Here is a 20,673-nt window from a genome sequence, read left to right as displayed (position 1 = left end):
ATTTCTAGTAGGACTTCAACTTCTTTTTATTACAGATTGGCAACTTGTCAGACAATCTTAGTTGCTAATTAATAATTGTTATCTTTTCACTTTTTATCTACCTAAGACTCTTTCACTTAACTGCACATGAATTCTCATGCAGTAAATATTACCATGTGGCCAAGAGAACCAATAAAATGCAATAATTCAGTGCCTAACTGTGGCCCCCTTTTATTAAGATGCATTAGGGTTTTTTATTGTGAGTTGCTACAGTAAAAGCTCTGATGCTCATAGGAATTCTATGAACGTCAGAGTTTTTTTTACTGCAAATAAAAAATCCCTAACGCAATTTGATAAAAGGGGGCCTGTATGCTAACAAGGATAGTAGACGTTGAAGCAGACATGATGGAGATATTAAAATTTTTATTATAGAATCATAAATGAAAGAGTGCTCAACACGGCCATGTTTCACCCATCAGGGGTTGCCCCAGGTATAATACATATGCTGGTAAAACAAATAAATAATAATCATAAAATCTAACCCATAAATGATGCAATAAATCATAAAATGTGAAGCATATGAATAGACAAAAAAGCTATACTCAGATCAAATATACGAGTGTTACCCAAAACCATACATAAAACCACACATCACACATAGTAAGAACATAAAAGTGCTACACTTAAAAACATATTAGGAAGGAAATATCTAGATCTTGATTGTTAAAAGCCTAAAACTTGTACTTTCCTGGCTATTCCAGTCTCTTGAGTTTTGTAAGTCACATTGTTTTCCTCACTAATATTGGGTATTGTTATTGATTCATCTCTTACATTTAAAGATCAGCTAAATTCTCTTGTTAAAAAGTATTTCTTTAGCCTCCGTATCCTGAGAAGAGTGAGAGTGCTCTTTCATCAGCAACACTTCTCTGTATTGGTTCAGTCAATTATCTTGTCAAGGTTGGATTATTGCAACTCAATGTACCTGGGTCTCTCAAAGGTCAGTCTGCAGAGACTTCAATTGATACAGAGTACCACTGCCAAGCTCATTTTTTGTAAGAGTGAATTTGATCACGTAACCCCATTGCTCAAGGAATTACATTCGCTTCCAGTGTATCTTAGAATTCAATTTAAGTGTGTTTGTATTGCATTTAAAGTTCTCTGTGGCATTTTTATTACTTTGGTTCCTTTAGATTGGAATGTACACAGATTTCATCTCGCTGGGAGTTCAAATAAATTAAAACTTACATTTCCTTCCCTTAGGAGTAAAAATAGAACTTTCAAGAGATTCAGCCACTCTTTCATTTTCAAACTAACTGAGCTCTAGAATGAGTTACTGCTTTCACTTAGAAGTCTAGGCTAGTGCTGCCCGATTCGAATCGGTTCACTGATTCACTTCAGGTGTATCGATTCGAATCGGTTAAAAACCAAAAAAAAAACTGGCTTCCCGATTCGGCTGACCCTCCCCCTTGCCCCCTAAAGCAGGAGCGGCATTTCTTTATTTTATTTACACCACAGCACCAGTGTGGTTAGGAGAAGCCAAAGGGGGGTGAAAAAGCTATAAAATAAACCCACCAGGATGTTTAAAAAAAAACAAACAAACACCCAATTGGGTAGGAAAGTTGAATCGAAAAACCAGGTGATTTATCACTCATGAACTGTTGCTGCTATTTGGGTTCTTGCCAGGTACTTGTGACCTGGATTGGCCGCCTTGAAGATGGGCTACTGTGCTAGATGGACCACTGGTCTGACCCAATAAGGCTATTCTTATGTATTGCATATAGGAGTAAACTATCAATGTAAGCCCTGGTATTTATTCTGAATCTGATTCTATATATGAGTGCACCCAAAAAATTGGTGTCAACTAGAATGACACAATGAAATTCTGCAAGGTGCACATACCTTTTATAGAATCACACTTAGCACCTGTATATGTTGCATAAGTTAGATGCACCCATTTAGGCCAGCTATAACCAGGCCCATATGCTTGTACCTAAGTTGTGCATGGATTAGGCGTATTTTATAACAAGGCATATAACTTTTTAGAACGCCCATGATCCATTCCTGACCATGCCCCCTTTTCAGATTCATGCAGTGCAATATGCACATACTTTTTATAGAATTGTGCTTTCCGAGTTGTGTGCGTAACTTTTAATTAGTGTCAATTAGTGCCAATTAATCAATTAAATTTTATGCACGAATCAGCTGTGTGCACCGATTTACATGCATAAAACTTAAGATGTCATATACAGAATTTGGGAGTTTGTACATAAAATCAGTGAAGTAAAAAAGCCACATTTTAGTATGTGGGGAGAAAAGGAAGAGTTCAGTACAAACAACCATTCATGTGTTACCAAGAAAGCTCAGGAAATTAGGAGACTTGTAGCGTGTTTCATTATCTGGTTTATTTCCTACCATACACCAAATGTACAGCACAGAACACACTTTTGTTGCTTTCAATGTAAGAAATATTAATTGTATGAAGAAACGGTATACAAACTACTCAAAATTAAAATTTAAAAAAATGCATACATAATTGTTCTTTACAAAAGATCTAATTTACAGTAAAGCTCATTCGCAAATTTTTAACAGATAAAGACATACACGCACACACACAAACATACTCATCCATCCCCAAACATGCAATCAGTATGCATTACAAAACATTTCAAGTACAAATGAGGCCAAAAATGTACCTATCACAAAACAAACATACACCACAAAACATCCAGAGCAAAGAATATGAACAAAGATAAATTAACCCAAATGCATATGAAAACAATAATAAATACATGTCATAAGATTTTTTTAATTAAAATATAACAAATTTGTTAAATTATGTGGTAAATTAAAAAATTGTCTTTGTAATGAGCTAACTCATTTTCAATGCTTTTAACAAGTAGAGCAAAGGTGATTTGCCTGTGAACAATTACAATAACTTTATTAGCAATTTTTTTCACCTGCTGTCTTATTTATACTATACAGCACATATGGTACAGTAGCATTTATCAAACAGACTTTAAAGTAGAGCACATCTGTTACAGACACTGTTTTCCTGTATAAACTAGGTTTAAAGGATCAAAACAGACTCTCAAACAAAACACAAGCCCCACATACTGCAAAACAGTGACCACAGTGCCAGAAGGTTGGGTTAACAACTCGAATATTCCTGTTATTTAGCACAATAACAATAATGATCATTGTATGTGTCAAACTTCTGATTCATATTTTATGCACTCCACATATGCACAAGGCTAATCAAACATAAGCATTTTTTGCTGTCACTGAAAATAAAACATACACAAAGTCCATAAATACATTTACACTGAGGCACATATGCACAAGAGGTGAGTGCATACAAAAAAGGCAGTTCAGCTGGGTTTTTTTTCTATTTTCTTTAAAAAAAAACATGATATAAAAAAACAGAAACAAGGTTTAATTATTATGCAGTCCCTGAAATGGACGTCATCTCTGTTAGTGGCTTTTATCCTCTGAAGTCCAGAGATTCGAAGCCCTGGCTAACAGAACACACACACACACACTCTCTTCATTCTTTCTATTTGTCACACACACACACACACACATGCGCTTATATACATGGATCCAAGGCGTCTTCCAATTTTGCTTTGGTTAAAAATAACCCCAAAAATCTTGCTTTAAATTTATCAATAAAAATCCCATTAGTTCCAATAGGAAAATAAATATCCCAATGTAGAACTGGAGCAAACCTTGGATAATCTTCTCCCATTGTACCAAGCAGAAACACTAGTAGTCATGCCAAACGCATCTTATCCTTGAGACAACACTGGGTAATGCTGTTCAGTGGTGTTAAACATAGTGGCAGCAGTCCGAAACCCACTTGCAGCTGAATCAGTTTCTCTCCTGCAATCCTGGCAACTTGAGTTTTGACACTAAAGCTTACTTGCTATAAGAGATGGTAATATAGCTTAAGGGGTTTCAGAGAAAATTTGGTTGGGTAAAATCAGCACCCAAAAATAATATATATACATGTGGTATGTATCGTCATTTACTACAGAAATGTGTATTGCTAAAACAGTAAAGAGAAAAAAACACCAGTTACAGAAGTTCTCCTTCCCCTGCCATAGGATTTATTAAGAGCTTGATTCTGGCGATTCCCTTAAAAGGAATCATTCACATCAAGGCTAAAACACCCACCCAAGTCAGAAGTCGATTGCTTTATTTCATTATTGCTAGCAATGTTCTTGAGAACTCAGTTGTTCAGCAAACAGTGTTTGTACGAGTCCAGTATCTCCACTAGTGGGAGACATTCCTCTTCTAATTCCTGCTTTCTATCTTCAGTCCCATGTCATGATGAAACATACTTCTGATTCAAAGTAAAAAAGCAGAAGACTGTAAATAAAGAAAACCAGACCAATATCATGGGTTTTTATGGGGGTTTTTTTTTCCAGAAATAAGTTTCATCCATACTCTTTCAGCTGAGCAAGGCTACATATATTATTTTTAATTTACAGAATTACTTAAAATCCAACTGGAAAATAAATTAATAAACATTTGTAAAAATATGGCAGGCCTCATAATGCAGTCAAAAGATTAAAACACAACCTCTTTGATCAAAAATAAATAGGACAAAATTAAAAAGTCATACATATCTTTCAAAGCCATTAAAAAAACCAAGTGCAAACAAAGAAACCCCAGCCACCCCCCCCCCCTCAAATAAATAGAATACATTAAGTGAGTGCATCACTGTTAATCCAGTCTGTTTATCTTCCATCTTTTTTTTTAATGACAGCTAGAGAAAAAAAAATCAGTGCAATGTTAAATGCAGCCTGGCAGCCTACTGTCCTTATCAATACATGAACTCCTAATGGATCCATTTGGAGTGTACTGTTCTTTAGTCATTCCAGTTGCTCAGAAGCCATTGGTGTACTACACATGAATGCTCCTCACTGCCTGTTTGATATTCTCCAGTAGAGCTTTGCATTCCGGTGAGTGTTCTCGCTCCAGATTGCTGTACATGTCCGTGAGCGTGTTTACATATGCCTCAAAATTCTGCTCACTGATTGGCCCCTAAATGAAGACAAAAACACATGCGCATAGAAATTGCAGTAGCTAAAATTAAGACAAATAATCCACTTATGTTTAATAAAGGAATAGAACGGTATGTGATCTGTAACATGTACTTGGCACACCAGCAAAATCTGACTTCAGGAGGAGGTGGTTTTAAGGTATAGGATCCTAACCTTAAGTGGGGGAATAAGAGTATGAGTATAAGGTCTTGAAAGGAGATATACTCAAGCTCTAGTAGACAGCATTTTTTTTACCTCATCACAGTTGTACAGCCCCATTTTAGACAGATCACAGAAGTAGGAATTTCAGAACAGAATCTGCTGAGGTAGAGCCTACTCTAAAATATAGGCAAAATGGACATTATGGGCCAAATTCTATAAAAGGCATCCCGATTGTAGGCGGCCAACTGCTGCCTAACCAGCCAATTGGGATGCACGTTTCTAAAAAAATAAAAAACCTCCCGAGACAGGCCGCTTACATTGTAGGCGCCTCCAGGAGCCTAGGGAGGTGCTTAGGCCCACCTAAGCTCACTTAAGGCTAGGCATGCCTTGTCCCGGAAGTAGCCTTAGATAGGCCTAGGCGCGTCTCTAGGCCCGTGATAGACGTGTAAAATGTAGGACAGCAAAATGCTGGCCTATATTGTAAGCAGATGCAGCCGCTGAGCTTATTGCAGCAAGGGATCTCCCTGCCGCGATATGTTTAGTGACTATGGCCGCCCGTTCCCCCCCCCCCCAAGATCACTAGCAGGAGGGATACCCAGACCTCCTGCCAGGACCTCCCCACTCCCCTTGAAGATCGCCAGCAGGAGGGATGCCCAGTCCCTACTGCTGGACCCCCCCCCCCGGTACATCGATGGCAGGAGAGATGCCCAGTCCCTCCTGCTGGAAACATCCCATCTGAACATCGTGGGAATTCCCCTCCCCCCCCCCCCCCCGCCAGACCCTATCAGCCCCCCCCCCCCCAGAACTCCCCTTACCTTAAAATGTTGGCCGGCCGGAGGCATCCTTCCTGCCTCCAGCCAGCTGGCCTGCCTTCTCACAAAAAATGGGCTAGCCCCTTCCCTGTGCATTGTGAGATGTACTGGTGAGGGGCCTTAGGCTGGCCAACATTTTCCGGCAGGAAGGACTGGGCATCCCTCCTGCTGGCGATTTTCGGGGGGACGGGCGGCTAAGTGCCTATCTTCAGGAGCTATTTATTGAATCTGAGCCTTAGTGTTTAACACGTCCTAATTCCCTTAACATGCATTAAGGTACATTAAATCCTAACAATGCTTGATGAATTCCCTCCTAAATGTCTTTGAACTTGCCACATCCTTATCTCACCCAAAACATGCCCAGTCCATGCTCCCTTGCCATTTTCACACACTTGGGTTTGATATGTGTATATGCCAGATTTGTAAAATGGGGATGAAGATATTTATTCAACATTCAATAGAAACATCTGGATAGCAGACAACAATTTAATTGTAAACGCAGACAAATCCACAGCTATGTAGCTATCACACAACCAATCTGCCCTACATATACTTCCAGAATTTGCTGGCAAACCCATACAACTTAAGTCCAAAATCCTGATACTGAGAGTTTGCTGCAACTCTGAGCTAAGCTTCAGCCCTCAAATAAGCCACATAGTTAAAATGTGCTTCTACCACTTAAAATTACTGCGGCAATTAAAACCTGTACTGACTACTGATAACCTAGCAAAACTCATGCTTTTATTACTAGACGTTAGATTACTGTAACACATTATTTTTAGAGTCAAGCATAGCCAACCTCTTCCGCCTACAGCTAATCCAAAACACTGCGACCAGGCTTCTAACAGGCGCACGCAGTACTGACCATATTACGCCAGTACTATTTGAATTACACTGGCTGCTGATAGCCAAACAAATTGAATTTAAGCTGCTTTGTGTAGCCACTGCTTGCCTTGGATCAGTAGCATGGAATATTGCTACTCTTTGGGTGTTTGCCAGGTACTAGTGACCTGGATTGCCCACTGTGATGGCAGGCTACTGGGCAAGATGGACCATTGGTTTGACCCAGTAAGACTATTCTTATGTTCTTCAAAACCTGGCATCTTCATCTTCCAGAATATCTGTATAAGAAACTGGCCAGATATCAACCTAATAGAGTTCTAAGATCATCTCAATATGACCGATTTTGAAGAGGCCTGGTTTGGCGCACATGGCGCAGAAGCGTTAGCAGGGCGTGGCAGAGACCTTCCTAGTCCTGATCAGAGGGTCTTATTTACATGCAAACACATTTAAAACTTTGAAAAAATCAAGATGATAAACAAAAGACCAGGAAACCGTTATAAAGCATAGGAAAAGGGGAATTCACTATTTGTGTGAGGTGTTAGGTGGGGCAGAATCATAAAGGAAATCAGGTAATGCGTAACATACTTCTAGAGGGATTAAGAACTCCATCTTGTATTAAGAACTCCATCTTGAGCTAGTAACTCCATTTTGTGTCAGTGACTTTTTGTTCTCTGTGTCTTTGTTCAGGTTTCCCGCTTTGAGCCTCGTGGTTCTAATTGATACCAGACCTCATAGTCTGGCTTGTAGAAGATATAGGGTTTCATATTTTTGAATGCAAATAGTTATATGTATCGTATGAATGCAATATACCGTGTTGGATGTATGTGTGGGATCTCATGAGTAATTGTGTGTGTGAGATGTGGTAGGAATGATGTGTGAAGGTATACTAAACATGAGAGTTGGTTCTGAAAAACATATTTTATATATTTAATACCTGAAGAAACTGAAAGGGAGCCTAAGAGGCAACATCTGGAAATGGTTAAGTTAGAGCCAGAGACACTGTACCAATCTTAGAGATGCCCACCAGCATAGGAAGGGGGTCTGGGGCTTCTGAGTCTGTGTGTCAGTGAAACTTGAAATTGTCAGTTTTCCAAAGCTATTGTGTCATCTGACACAGACAAGGGGTTTGATTTCACCTTTTTGAGAATGACAAAAAAGTATTGGGTATGTTATATGTAATAATGTTTTAGGCATATTCAGAAAGTAATGTAAACAAAATTATGATCTGTGAAACTTTCCGATGTCAAAAGGAATTTTCTTTGTCCAAATCTAAGGAAAGCCTCTGTTAGTGGATTGGCTGACAACTAATGATGTCAGACTATATATTGATGAATAACTATTATTGAATGGGGATTCTTCGTCAGCAATGCCAGCGTTTGGCGCCTGTAAAGACTCCTTCCGATGACGCAATAATCTTTTGATGGTTGTTATGGAAATAAATAAAAATAATACAATTTTCTTGAACCTTTGCGTCATGTGCCATCATTCATATACACTTTACCCACCAATGAGCAAACCTGGCTGCTCAATTTCAAATCCCAGGCCTGAGAGATATAAAACTACAATCAACTAGAAAGAGAGCCTTTTCATATGCGGGTCCTAATCTATGGAACTCCATACTTCAAGGATTCATTGAAGAAATCACTTACCTTTCCTTCCAGAAACAATTGAAATCAACTCTGTTCAACCAACACTATGGAACCCTATGAGATTACTCACCATAGTCTGCATATGAGCATTTACAACGATTCTAATTCTTACTGATCTTTGTGTCTATGGTACTCATATCTTCATTACCCCGGCCCTCTTTTTCATCTCCTGCGCTTTCATGCCCTCTATTGACCCTTTCGCCTTTCTTCTACCCTCTGATGGTTTGTAAACATGTAACTTCTACCCTTAATTTTTTTGTAACCTCCACTTCTATTGCAGTAGTACTGTAAACTGCTTAATACGTACTAGCGGTATATAAAATGTAATAAATCCAATCCAATTTAATGGGGAAGTTATCAACATGGGCTGTCATTACAATAGGTTATTCTACGATAAGTTTTACTATTTTAGCATAGTCTCATTACATAAAATGGGACCTGTGCTAAAATAGCATGAGTTATGGTTAAATAACGCATCTTAATAGTGGCTCCCATGTTGATAACTTTTCCCCTAAGTGCCAGTTTATGCATATATCAAATGTCAATATGGCTTGTTAAATGAGTGGGGTGGAAGTGTCTCCACTGTTTGCACCATGAAATTATGTAAGATGACTACCAAATTTATATTTTGTACTATCTTTTGATGAGATGTAAGTTAATTCACACTATTGTTTTTTAACTCACCCCTAAGGAAGCCTTTTTTAGATGAAATCAAGATCCTAGTTGGGACTGCAGAGTAGCTCCGTAGTATATATACGCATGTTGAAGAATCAAATACAGACAAACCTCGGTTTGCGAGTAACGTGGTTTGCAAGTGTTTGCAAAACGAGCAAAATATTTTCGCAAATCGTGACTTGCAAACCGAGCGTTGACTCGATTTGCGAACCCTCCCCCTCCCGGCCGAGAACCAGCATTGCTTCCTCCCCGCTCGCAAATTACCCCCCCCCCCGCATGAACCGGCACCTCTGCCCGCCCCAACAGAAGCCTTATCCCATCTGGCACCAGCACGCAGCCCACAGGACGTGCCGGTGAATGAAGATCCTTCCTGTTGCCTGGGCCTTGAGCATTTGCGCATGCTCAAGGCCTTCTGGCTCTCACACTCTCCGCAAAGTACCCCACTATTTAAGTCCCATGTCTGGTTGTTCAGTCCATCACTTTGCAGACCCCTCCCATATCCAACAGGGCTTGTTCTAGGCGTTTTTGACTTGGACAAAAAGTTGGATGAAAATGTGGTATAAAGATGGATGATTTAGCGATTTGGACGATCAGATCGGCAGGAAGTATAGTTAGACGATTTTCGAAACAAAAAAAATTTTGGACGTATTTTTCGAAAATGTGTCCTAGGCTGTTTTTTTACTTTGGATGACTTGCAACTTAGACGAAAATGGACTTAGACATTCCTTTCGATTATGCCCCTCCTAGTTATAAGGGCTTTTTGAAAATTACCTATCCTGTATAAGGATAAAAATAATTTTATCTGAAATTTTTCAGGAGGCTTTCTCTGGGCAGGGTTAAGCCAAGGGATGCAATAACATGCACAGCTTGCAGTTTCAATACCCTATGCATTGCTTTGGCCAGAAAAAGCAACCAGCAGAAAAGCAGGTGAAAATCTCTGTGGTATATTTTTCTTGGGAATGCTCAAAAGGAAAGTTCCTTTTGAGAACTGGTGCAAAATCCACGGGTAAAAGTGCTCCATAAGCTTTGGGCCTGATTCTCCAAAGTGCGTCCCGATTTTAGGCAGCTGTAAGCGTCCTACAGCTGTCTAATTAGCCAATCGGGATGCACGTTTTTTTTAAAAAAATGCTCCCCAGGCAGGCCGCCTATATTGAAGGTGAGGCCCGCAAGACACCTAGGCCCTGATTCTGTATAGGACGCCCGGGAGAGGTGTCCTATTCAGAATCGGCCTACACTAAACCCCAATTCTGTAACCGGCGTCCATGTTACAGACGCTGGTTAGAGAATCGGGTTAGATTAGACACGGTCCGCTACACTTATCGCGGCAAGGGATCTCTCTGCTGCTATAAGTATAGCGGGCCGTGGCCCCCTGACCGATCGCTGGCAGGAGGGTGCCCAAACCCTCCTGCCAGAAGATGCCCCCCCCGACACTACCAACCACCCCTCCCCCCGACATTACCGATCTCCCTCCCACCCCGACACTACCGATCGCTGGCAGGAGGGTGCCCAAACCCTCCTGCCAGAAGACGCACCCTCCCCCCCCGGTGCTAACAACCCCCAAACCTCCACCCCACCAAACTAACCTTTTCTTAAGGCCAGACGGTTCTTGCCCGTCCAGCCAGCAGGCCTGCCTCGTCGAAATGAGGCGGGCCCGCCCCTTCCCAGCCCAGCCCCCCGAAGCCTAAGGCTTGATTGGCCCAGGCTCTAGAAGCCTGGACCAATCAGGCCTTAGGCGTAGCGGGTCCGCCCATCCCCACTTAATCTAAGGCCTGATTGGCCAATCAGACCTTAGACTTAGTGGGGATGGGTGGACCCGCTATGCCTAAGGCCTGATTGGTCCAGGCTTCTAGAGCCTGGGCCAATCAGGCCTTAGGCTTCGGAAGGATGGGCCGGGAAGGGGCGGGCCCGCCTCATTTCGACGAGACTGGCCTGCCGGCTGGACGGGCAAGTCCCGTCTGGCCAACATGGAAAGGTTAGTTTGGTTGGGGGAGGTTTGAGGGCTGTTAGCGCGGGGGGGGGGGGGGTGCGGAGGGGGTGCGTCTTCCGGCAGGAGGGATTGGGCACCCTCCTGCCAGCGATTGGTAGTGTCGGGGGGGTCGGTCGGTAGTGTCGGGGGGGGCGGTCGATAGTGTCGGGGGGGCATCTTCTGGCAGGAGGGATTGGGCACCCTCCTGCCAGCGATTGGTAGTGTCGGGGGGGGGCAGTCAGTAGTGTCAGGGGGGGTCGGACCTCGCCTTCAATATAGGCGGCCTGCCTGGGGAGCATTTTTTTAAAAAACGTGCATCCCGATTGGCTGATTAGACAGCTGTAGGACGCCTACAGCTGCCTAAAATCGGGACGCACTTTGGAGAATCAAGCCCTTTGTGCCTGGCTACACAATTTAAAATACTGCCCAATGATCTGTGATGAAAATCTAACATTAATAAAATTTAAAAAAACATGCACTGCCAAGGATAACTATGCAAATTGTAATCAAAAAATCTAATTGTTTGCACTAGATCCTTAGTTTGTATCAAGTTAGGATACAACCTTGTATCAAACTTGTTCTTTAATTATGTCAAATTGTAACCTTCAACTATATAATCTGTATGTTTAACCTGTAAGCCGTTCTGAGCTCTTTGGGGACAACGGGATAGAAAATGAATTAAATAAATAAATACATTTATGTTTCTATCCTGCAATATTTATTTATTTATTTATTTAAAATATTTATAGACCGCTTAATATCTAAGCAGTTTCCAGCAGCAACCACACATAAAAATTTACCATAAAACATGTTAACATAGAAGAGACCAACATTCTCAAAATCTCATCTTACTATTATGTAGCGACAATATATCAAGTCAGTTAGAATGAAATTAGCCTCATTACAATAATCTTGTGATTCTATGTAGTTAACAAAGCAAAAGAAAACTACATAGCAGTGAATTATACGTTAATTATACAGAAAAAAATTGTGTACTTACCTTGATAATATCTTTTCCAGTAGATAGGTGTGTCATTCTGGACAAGCAGGTTATCGCACCGTAGCCCTGAGCTATATTCAGAAAGAATTTACTCCAGATTTTTTTTCTGTGACCCTCCTACTTCACTGGGAGCTCTGCTGCCACCTGCAGTTAGTACTCAAGTCTACAAGAGCTCCATTGACAGTATGTGAAGGGAAAATGGGACATTTCCCAAATGAATAAACTGTTCTGCTCGAACATAACAACACAGGAACAAGTAATGAACATCTAACAGCCAACACAAGCATCAAAGGAGCTCAGGAAGTAGCTCTGTAGACACTAAAACATACTATACAGCACTCTTCAGGGCTCAAATGGCTGACTGGCATCCAAGAAACATACTTGGAGAAGAATAAACAGAAAGAGATAGGTAGACTTAGGAAGGACAGGGCGGGGGGTCCAGAATGACATACCTATCTACTGGAAAAGATATTATCAAGGTAAGAACATAATCTCTTTTAACAGTGCAACAGGTGTGTCATTCTGGACAAGAGGGACATATAAAAGCAGTCCGAGAAACACTGAGGAATCAAAGGCAGAGTCCTCTCTTATCCCAACGTCCACCCTATAAAATTTTGCAAATGCGTGTAGAGTGGACCAAGTCGCAGCTCTAGAAATCTCTGCCGGAGAGATTACTCTAGCCTCTGCCAACAACGAAGCTACCCTTCTAGTTGAATGTGTCTTAACAGAAACAGGGGGCTGTTTCCCACAGATAATATATGCTGATGAAATGGTCCTACAGATCCATCTAGAAATCATGGCTTTGGAAGTGGGTGTGTCTCGCTTAGACAAATGAGTCAGCACAAACAGATGGTCAAAGAGTCTAACTCGTTGGGGCTTCCAGATAATGAAGCAGCAGTTCTTACGTTCAACTGCTTCAAAATGTGATCCTATTTCTTAGAACCGGTGGACTGGAAAACAGGTAAGCGGACTTCCTGATTAATATGAAATACTGAAACAATCTTCGGCAGAAAACAAAGAAACGTGTGTAGATCCAGTCTCTGAGATTTTAAGGAAAAGCTCTGTACAAGACAGAGCCTGGAACTCTAAGACTTGCCTTGCTAAGGTCACAGCTACCAGAAAAACTGCCTTTAATGTCATGTCCATGAGGGATGCTTCTTCCAGCAGCTCGAATAGAACTTTGGTGAGACCTCACAGAACCATGATAAGGTCCAACGAAGGGAACAGTGGAGTGATCGATGGACTGATGCAGAGATCATCTTTCAGAAATCTGGTGATGTCTAGATGAGACATCAACGCCCTGCTACTTGGATCCTAAGGGAAGCCAAGATGAGGCCCTTGTCAAGGCTGGCTTGAAGAAAAGCCACCATCACAAAGACTGGAGCTGAAAATGGCTCCCCATGTTCTTGGACATATCAATGCTGGAAAGTCTTCCACGCTGTAACATAGGCAGAAACTGTGGTCGACTTCTTAGACCTGAGAAGAGTAGCAATTACTACTTCTGAATAGCCTTTGCGCTCTAACGCTTCACATTCAACAGCTATGCTGTAGGAGCAAAGTGATCCATATCCTCCATGCATACTGTTTAAATGGTATAGAAATTTTAAAAATAAAATAAATACTGGACCCTGCGAAAGGAGATCTGGATGCACCTGCAACCGGAAGCCGTGGCCTGTTCGAAGACACATCAGATCTGCATACCACAGACTGCAAGGCCAATCTGAAGCCACCAGAATGACCTGTACTCGACAACTTGTAATCCTGTGAATAATCCTGCCTATCATGGGCAAGGAGGAAAGTCATAGAAGAGTAGGCCCTGAGGCCCTGGCTGGACTAGAGCGTCTAGACCCTCACTTCCAGGTTCAAATCTTCGAATGAAAAACCTGTCTGCTTTTCACTGTTGCCATGAGGTCAAAGTAAGGATGACCCAAGTGCTGAACAATGGCCTGAAATACTACCTTCATCAGCATCCATTTGCTCAGATCCAAGGTCTGTCTGCCTTGGAAGTCGGCTTGAAAATTGTCAACACCTGTTATATGTGCTGCCGATAGTGCCTGAAGATAACAATCCGCCCAGTGGAAGAGCATGCAGGCTTCCATAAATAGAGATGCACTCTTGGTGCCTCCCTGGCAATTGATATTTGCCACCGCTGTGGCATTATTGGAGAAGTGTCCGACCGCTTGACCTTCGAAAATCTACTGCAATTTCACCAAAGCCATCCAAATGGTATACAATTCTAGCCTGTTGATCGACCATTTCTTCTGAGAGGGTGTTCAATGTTCCTGAATTAGACGACAGTTGCAATGAGCACCCCAAGCAAGAAGATTGGCCTCTGTCATTATGACCACCCAGGAAGTAATGCAAAGAAGCATGCCCTAGGAGAGGGACTGAGGACGGAGCCACCAATCCATACTGGCCAACACCTCCAGCGTCTAGGTTAGAATACTTCTGTAACATGTCTGCCTGTGGAGACAAGCGTGAGAATAACTCATGCTGGAGAGGACACATTTGGGCTTTCGCTCAAAGCACCACATCTATTGTGGCCACGATGGACCCCAGGACTTGAAGATAATCCCATATCGTTGGAGTAGACTTGTCCAAGAGACAAGAAATCTGACAGCACAGTTTCTGTCTGTGTGCCTCTGGTAGATAGACTCGGCTGGCAACCGTATCGAACAAAACTCCCAAGGTACTCCAGGGATTGAGTCAGCATCAAATTGCTCTTTTGGTAATTTGCAATCCAACCCAGATCCTCCAGAACTCAGATCACCTGATACACTGTGTGCAGACCCTTGCACAAGAGGGAGCTCTGATCAGCCATTCATCCATTTAGGAAAGCATTTGGAGTCCCATCTGGCATAAGTCAGCTACAACCACAACAATCACTTTGGTGAAGGTGCGAAGAGCCAAAGGGTAGAGATGAAAATTGATAATGATTTTCTAGGAAATGAAATCTGAGAAACTTTCTGTTGTCTGGGAAAATAAGGATATACAAATAGACCTCCGTCAGATCTAGAGAGGCTAAGGAACTCTCCCGGGAACACCAACGCTAAGACAGATCGAACTGTCTCCATGCAAAAGCATGGAACCCTGAGCACTGCATTTATGTAAGGTCCAGAATGGGTCTCCAATCATCGGAGCCTTTCTTTGGCACATTAAAGTATATGGAGTATCTCCCTGAGCCTGAGTCTTCAGGCGGCACAAGCTCTATGGCCTGAATATCGAGTAAATTATATCCAAAGTGGAATACAAAATTAGAAATGTATATTCAGTTTTTGAAGAAAGATAATTTCTTCTAAATTGGTTGCCTTATACTTTTGATATTAAATCACCACTACGTTTCAAAGAGGAAGGAGAAAAGACCTCAGACGGGTTTTGTGTTTCATACAAATCAGCTGAATAAAACCATACTATAATCATTGGTCTTCCTCCTCCTCCTATATTTTTCTAATGTGCAAAATACAGCAATCCCTAAAATTACTTAAATTACTTTGTTAAATATATTCATTATAGGTAAACCACTTATCTTATAAACTTAACACTGATCCTCACTGTGACTTGTACTTTGACCGCCTGTTCCAGGCATCCTGCGGAAGAATTCACAAACCAATCCGTTAGAGGTCAGGCAAATATCAGCTTGTAGCTAGACTGAATAATGTCGAGAACTCATTGATCAGACAAAATCTGAACTCATGCCTGCAGAAACGCCGAGAGTATGAAGAGTGAACCTCTCCTGTCTCAAAGGAGTTATTGAACAAATCTTTTAGAGGACCCACCAGAACCTCTCTGAGCTCCCTCAATATCCTGGGATGGATGCTGTCCGGTCCCATGGCTTTGTCCATCTTTAATTTTTCAAGTTGTTCATAAACACTTTCTTGTGTAAATTGTGCAGTATCCACTCCATTCTCGCATTAAATTTTGCTAGCCAATTGAGGTCCCTTTCCAGGATTTTCTTCTGTGAACACAGAGCAGAAGTATTTGTTTAGTAAGTTATTTATTTTATTTATTTCTAAAATTTATTGATTGCCTATAACTAAGCAGATAACAAAATAAAACATTCATAGTGGTTCAAAGGACAACATACATAAAAGACTTTCAATTCACCACAACCAGGCTATTAACCCACTGAAATAACTTGCAGGAAATTACATATCATCAATATTCAGTGATTCTAGAGCACAGATCATAATTCAAGTTCCTCATTTGGTATCTCTCTCCAACATAACATTAAAAGAAAGCCTCTACATACAGTTGTGTTTTTAACATTTTCATAAACTGTAACTGGTCTGAACAGGTCCTCAGGATGCCAGGGAGAAGATTCCATAGTTTTACTCCTGCCACGGAGATCATCGCTATTCTTGATTTAGTATACCGAACAGTATTTTCCTTCAAAAAGGTCAGTCTCATTGTACCCTCAGACCTCAGACATCTTAGCTTTTTCCTCATCAGTCTCCACATAGCAGTTTGAAGCTTCTTTCAGTCTCACAATTCCAATTTTTGCCTTCCTCCTTTCACAAAAATACCCTGAAAATCTTTTTTCACCCTTTTTTACTTTTCTAGTCATTTGCTCTTCTGCTTGTGCTTTTGCCAGACATCTCTCTCTCTTGGCTTCTTTCAGTTCCATCCGGTATTCTGTTCTGTGCTTCTCTTCTTGAGTTTTTTTTTGTATTTCACAAATGCCAACTTTTTTGCCTTTATTTTCTCTGTCACTTCTTTGGAAAACCATATCAGTTTCCTTTTTCTTTTGTTTATTTTCCTCACATAAATGTCGGTGGCCAATTTTATTGCTCCTTTCAGCTTGGACCACTGTTTTTACACTTCTCTTATATTCTACCATCCTATCAGCTCTTTCTTCGGTACTCCCTCATTTTACCTAAGTCTGACAAGGACCCTTTGCATGTTCAGAATTATTGTCCACTTTCGCTAATCAATGTTGATACAAAAAGTTATACGAATATACTTGCTGATAGACTCCAAAAAGTCTTACCTCAAGTACTAATGCCAAATCAAAATGTATGGCAGATTATCCTCTGATAATACTAGAATGTTTGCAATTGTTATCTTGCAGGCTAGATCAACTCCCCAGCCTATAGCAGCCATGGGTATAGATGCTGTAAAAGCATTTGATTGTGTGGAATGATCTTTTATCTTTCATATACTCAAGTGGTTTGGTTTTGCTAAAGTGTTTATTGATATTGTCAAAGTATTGTATACTGCCCTGACCCCCAGAATCCAAATCAATAATGCTTTATCAGCACCCTTCTTCCCTACCAGAGAAACAAGGCAAGGCTGTCCACTATCATTTCTCTTGTCTAACATTGCTTCAGAACTTCTTCTTATTGCATTGAGGTCTAATAATGAAATCACAGGTGTAATACAGTATGTGGATCTGTGGAGACAAAACTATCTGCCTATGTGGACAATGTGTTGATTTATACATCTCCAGATGTGGGTGATGATTTATACATCTCCAGAGGTGGGTGAATGCATTAAACAATTGGGCTTTCACTGGGCTGCCCGTAAAATTAAATACCTGGGTATATTTTTTGGTCCCACGATTGAAGATACCATTGATTATAATACTGAACACATCTTAAATTTTATAACTAGACTCACTTTGAAATGATCTCCTTTAAAACTTTCATGGTGAGGTTCCTTGAACATAATCAAAAATATGTATAAGCTTTTCCAGTTTTTATGAATATCACTTAGCATTTTTGCTAAGACAAGGATCCAGATGGATTGCTGGCAACCAAGATCCAACACTCCAACATGGCTAAAGTTTGAAGCTGAAACTGAGGATTCTTCTCATCTAAGATACGAGGGTGAATCAAAAATTAAAGGCAGTTGTTAAATTACGTGATAACCGGAACAGAGCTAGCGAAATGCAACATATGTACTTGTACATTACCTGTTGGATAGTTCATCCACGCACAATGCAGTGCTCGGCCTTTAGTTCTGTGGCAGCCACGAGGTCAGAAACATGGACGCTCCATTGCAAGATTGCACCATCGAAGAACAACGTGCAGTAGTGTGCTTTCTTTGGGCAGAGAGAGTGAAACCTGTGGAAATTCACCATCGGATATTGACTCAGTATGGACCTAGCACCATGAATCAATGAAAGGTTTATGAGTGGGTAAAAGGAAGAACAGGTGTAACCAACGAAGGTCGTTCTGGTCGCCCATCAATATCATGCACACAAGAGCATATTGACAGGACGGATGCCTTGATTAGAGAAGACCAACAGATAATGGTGTCTCAATTAGCTGCAAATTTGGATATCGGCTATGGACCTGCATTTGCCATAAGGGAAGGGAATGGGGGTTTTATATACCACTTTGGATAAGGTGCATTAAGTGGTTTACAATCAGGTACTCAAGCATTTTTTCCCTTTCTGTCTCGGTGGGCTCACAGTCTATTTAATGTACCTGGGGCAGTGGAGGATTAAGTGACTTGCCCAGGGTCACAAGAAGCAGCATAAGACTTGAACCCACAGGGTGCTGAGCCTGTAGCTCTAACCACTATACCACACTTGGGATACAGGAAATTTGTGCATGATGGGTTCCCAAACAGCTTATTGATCTGCACAAGCCAACAGCAAGTGGAGGTTGTAACCCAGTTCCTGAGGAGGTATGATGAAGATCCAAATATTCTGGAGAGAATTGTCACCGGCGATGAGACATGGGTGCATCACTGTGACCCGGAAAGCAAACGACAAAGCATGATGAAGTAAAGGAAGTGGTGCTCACCTGGCTTTGAGAGCAGCCAAAAAACTTCTTCTCTGCAGAAATGCAGAAGCTAGTTGAATGATACAACAGATGTGTTGTCTTGCATAGTGACTATGTGGAAAAGTGATATATTCAATTGCTCAAAGTTACTTCTATTAAAGCCGTTAAATGCATTTTGCTTTTACTTTTTGATTTACCCTCGTATCTACGATTTATGTCTACCACTATAATACCTTAACATAATGCTATATTTGAAGCTACAAAAACTACCTTCATTGATTTAGATTTTACTACAGTGAAATGGCTATAATCTTCATATACAGTACTCCCCCGATATTCATGGGGGTTCCGTTCCAGGAACCCCTGCGAATTTTGAAAAACTGCGAATACGGTTTTTCATGGGGGAGACTAGAGAGGGCAGTGGGAGAGCAGCTGGAATGCTGGCGAGTGAAGGAAATCACTTGCTGTATGCTCCGACCACCTCTTCCTGCACTAAAGTCGGGCCTTACCAGTCAAGAGCTGTGTGTCAAAGCAGCTCCTGATTGGTAAGGCCCAACTTTAGTGCAGGAAGAGGCGGTCGGAGCATACAGTGAGTGATTTCCTTCACTAGCCAGCGCTCCGGCTGCTTTCTCCTGCCTCTCCAGCTGTTCTCTCCTGGTCAGCGGTTCGCAGTCGGAAAATACCGCGAATGACCGGGACCGCGAACCACCAACCGTGTACTCCAATATGGAACAACTTTAAATTTTCAAGGCTATTTGATTGACTGGAAGTTATGGCAATCATTAGGTATATGGACTATAGACCAGCTACTTGAAGACAAAGCATAGTTATCATTCAGAACACTACAAAATAAATATGGCTTTCCTATAAATCAGCACTTCAGATGGCTATAACTCAGTCACTGTATAAAAACATCTGGTGTATCATCTGACATACTCATGTGGGAAGCTTTCAATGGAAAAAGAGGAGAGGCTTCAAAATGTATACATTTATACCAATCTGCTAAATTCCATTGTGCCTCTGGTTTACAATGAAATATGGCAATATGATACCAAAAAGTAACACTAATGAACAACTCAGGCAACATGCAAGGCTCTCAATGTATAAATCATTACACACACTCAGCTGCAATTATGCAATCAGCTCACTTCCTCTTGCATAGACCTTACTGGTTTCCATGCATACTATCTAAAATCATGACTTCTACAACTAATACCTGCTTATCCTGTAAATATGGAATTGGTATGCTTGATCATATGATATTTTCCTGTTCTTCTTTGAAGTCTTATTGGGAATGCATATGGGACACAGTAAATAATGTACTACATAGAAATGAAAGCAACCAAATCTGGGTGTGATAATAGAATGAAAGCTTTGTGAATTGTACTGTATATGCTTGTTCTAGAATAAAATGTGTACCATGTTGCTCAACCCCCTATATGTCCTGTCTGTCTGTCCAAATTAGATTGCAAGTTCTTCTCAGCAGAGACCGTCTATTGCATGTTGAACGTACAGCACTGCATATGCTTTATGTCACTTCCACAGTACCACTGTCCTTCCACAGTACCACTGTCCAATTGTCCTTCCACAGTACCACTGAAATTTATTTATTTATTTTAAAAATTTATATTTCGCATATCCTGCAATTGTATGCAGATTACAATAAAACATTCAAAATAATAAAAGACATACAGATAACAAGTTACAACTTTACAAATACCAAAGACACTTAGATACCTACTAATAATGAGAAAAGTAGATTCCCCAAGCTAAAAGCCCACTTTTTCTAGGCTGCTTTCAAGTCCTAACTCTCA

General features: G+C 41.1%; 1 protein-coding gene across 10 annotated transcripts in view; it reads right to left on the bottom strand.

Moving 5' to 3' along the window:
• Nucleotides 1–2,362: 2,362 nt before the first annotated feature.
• Nucleotides 2,363–20,673, bottom strand: part of ST18 (ST18 C2H2C-type zinc finger transcription factor) — a 684,113-nt gene continuing 665,802 nt past the window's right edge. For all 10 annotated transcript variants that reach the window (XM_033933682.1, XM_033933686.1, XM_033933681.1 and 7 more), the window contains one exon: nt 2,363–5,025. In XM_033933682.1, the coding sequence (XP_033789573.1) occupies nt 4,885–5,025 (141 nt within the window). In that variant the 3' untranslated portion in view covers nt 2,363–4,884. The remainder of the gene's footprint in view (nt 5,026–20,673) is intronic.

The sequence above is a fragment of the Geotrypetes seraphini genome, chromosome 2, assembly GCF_902459505.1.
Source record: "Geotrypetes seraphini chromosome 2, aGeoSer1.1, whole genome shotgun sequence".
In the NCBI taxonomy this organism is placed as follows: domain Eukaryota; kingdom Metazoa; phylum Chordata; class Amphibia; order Gymnophiona; family Dermophiidae; genus Geotrypetes; species Geotrypetes seraphini.
This window is presented reverse-complemented; position numbering and strand designations above follow the sequence as displayed.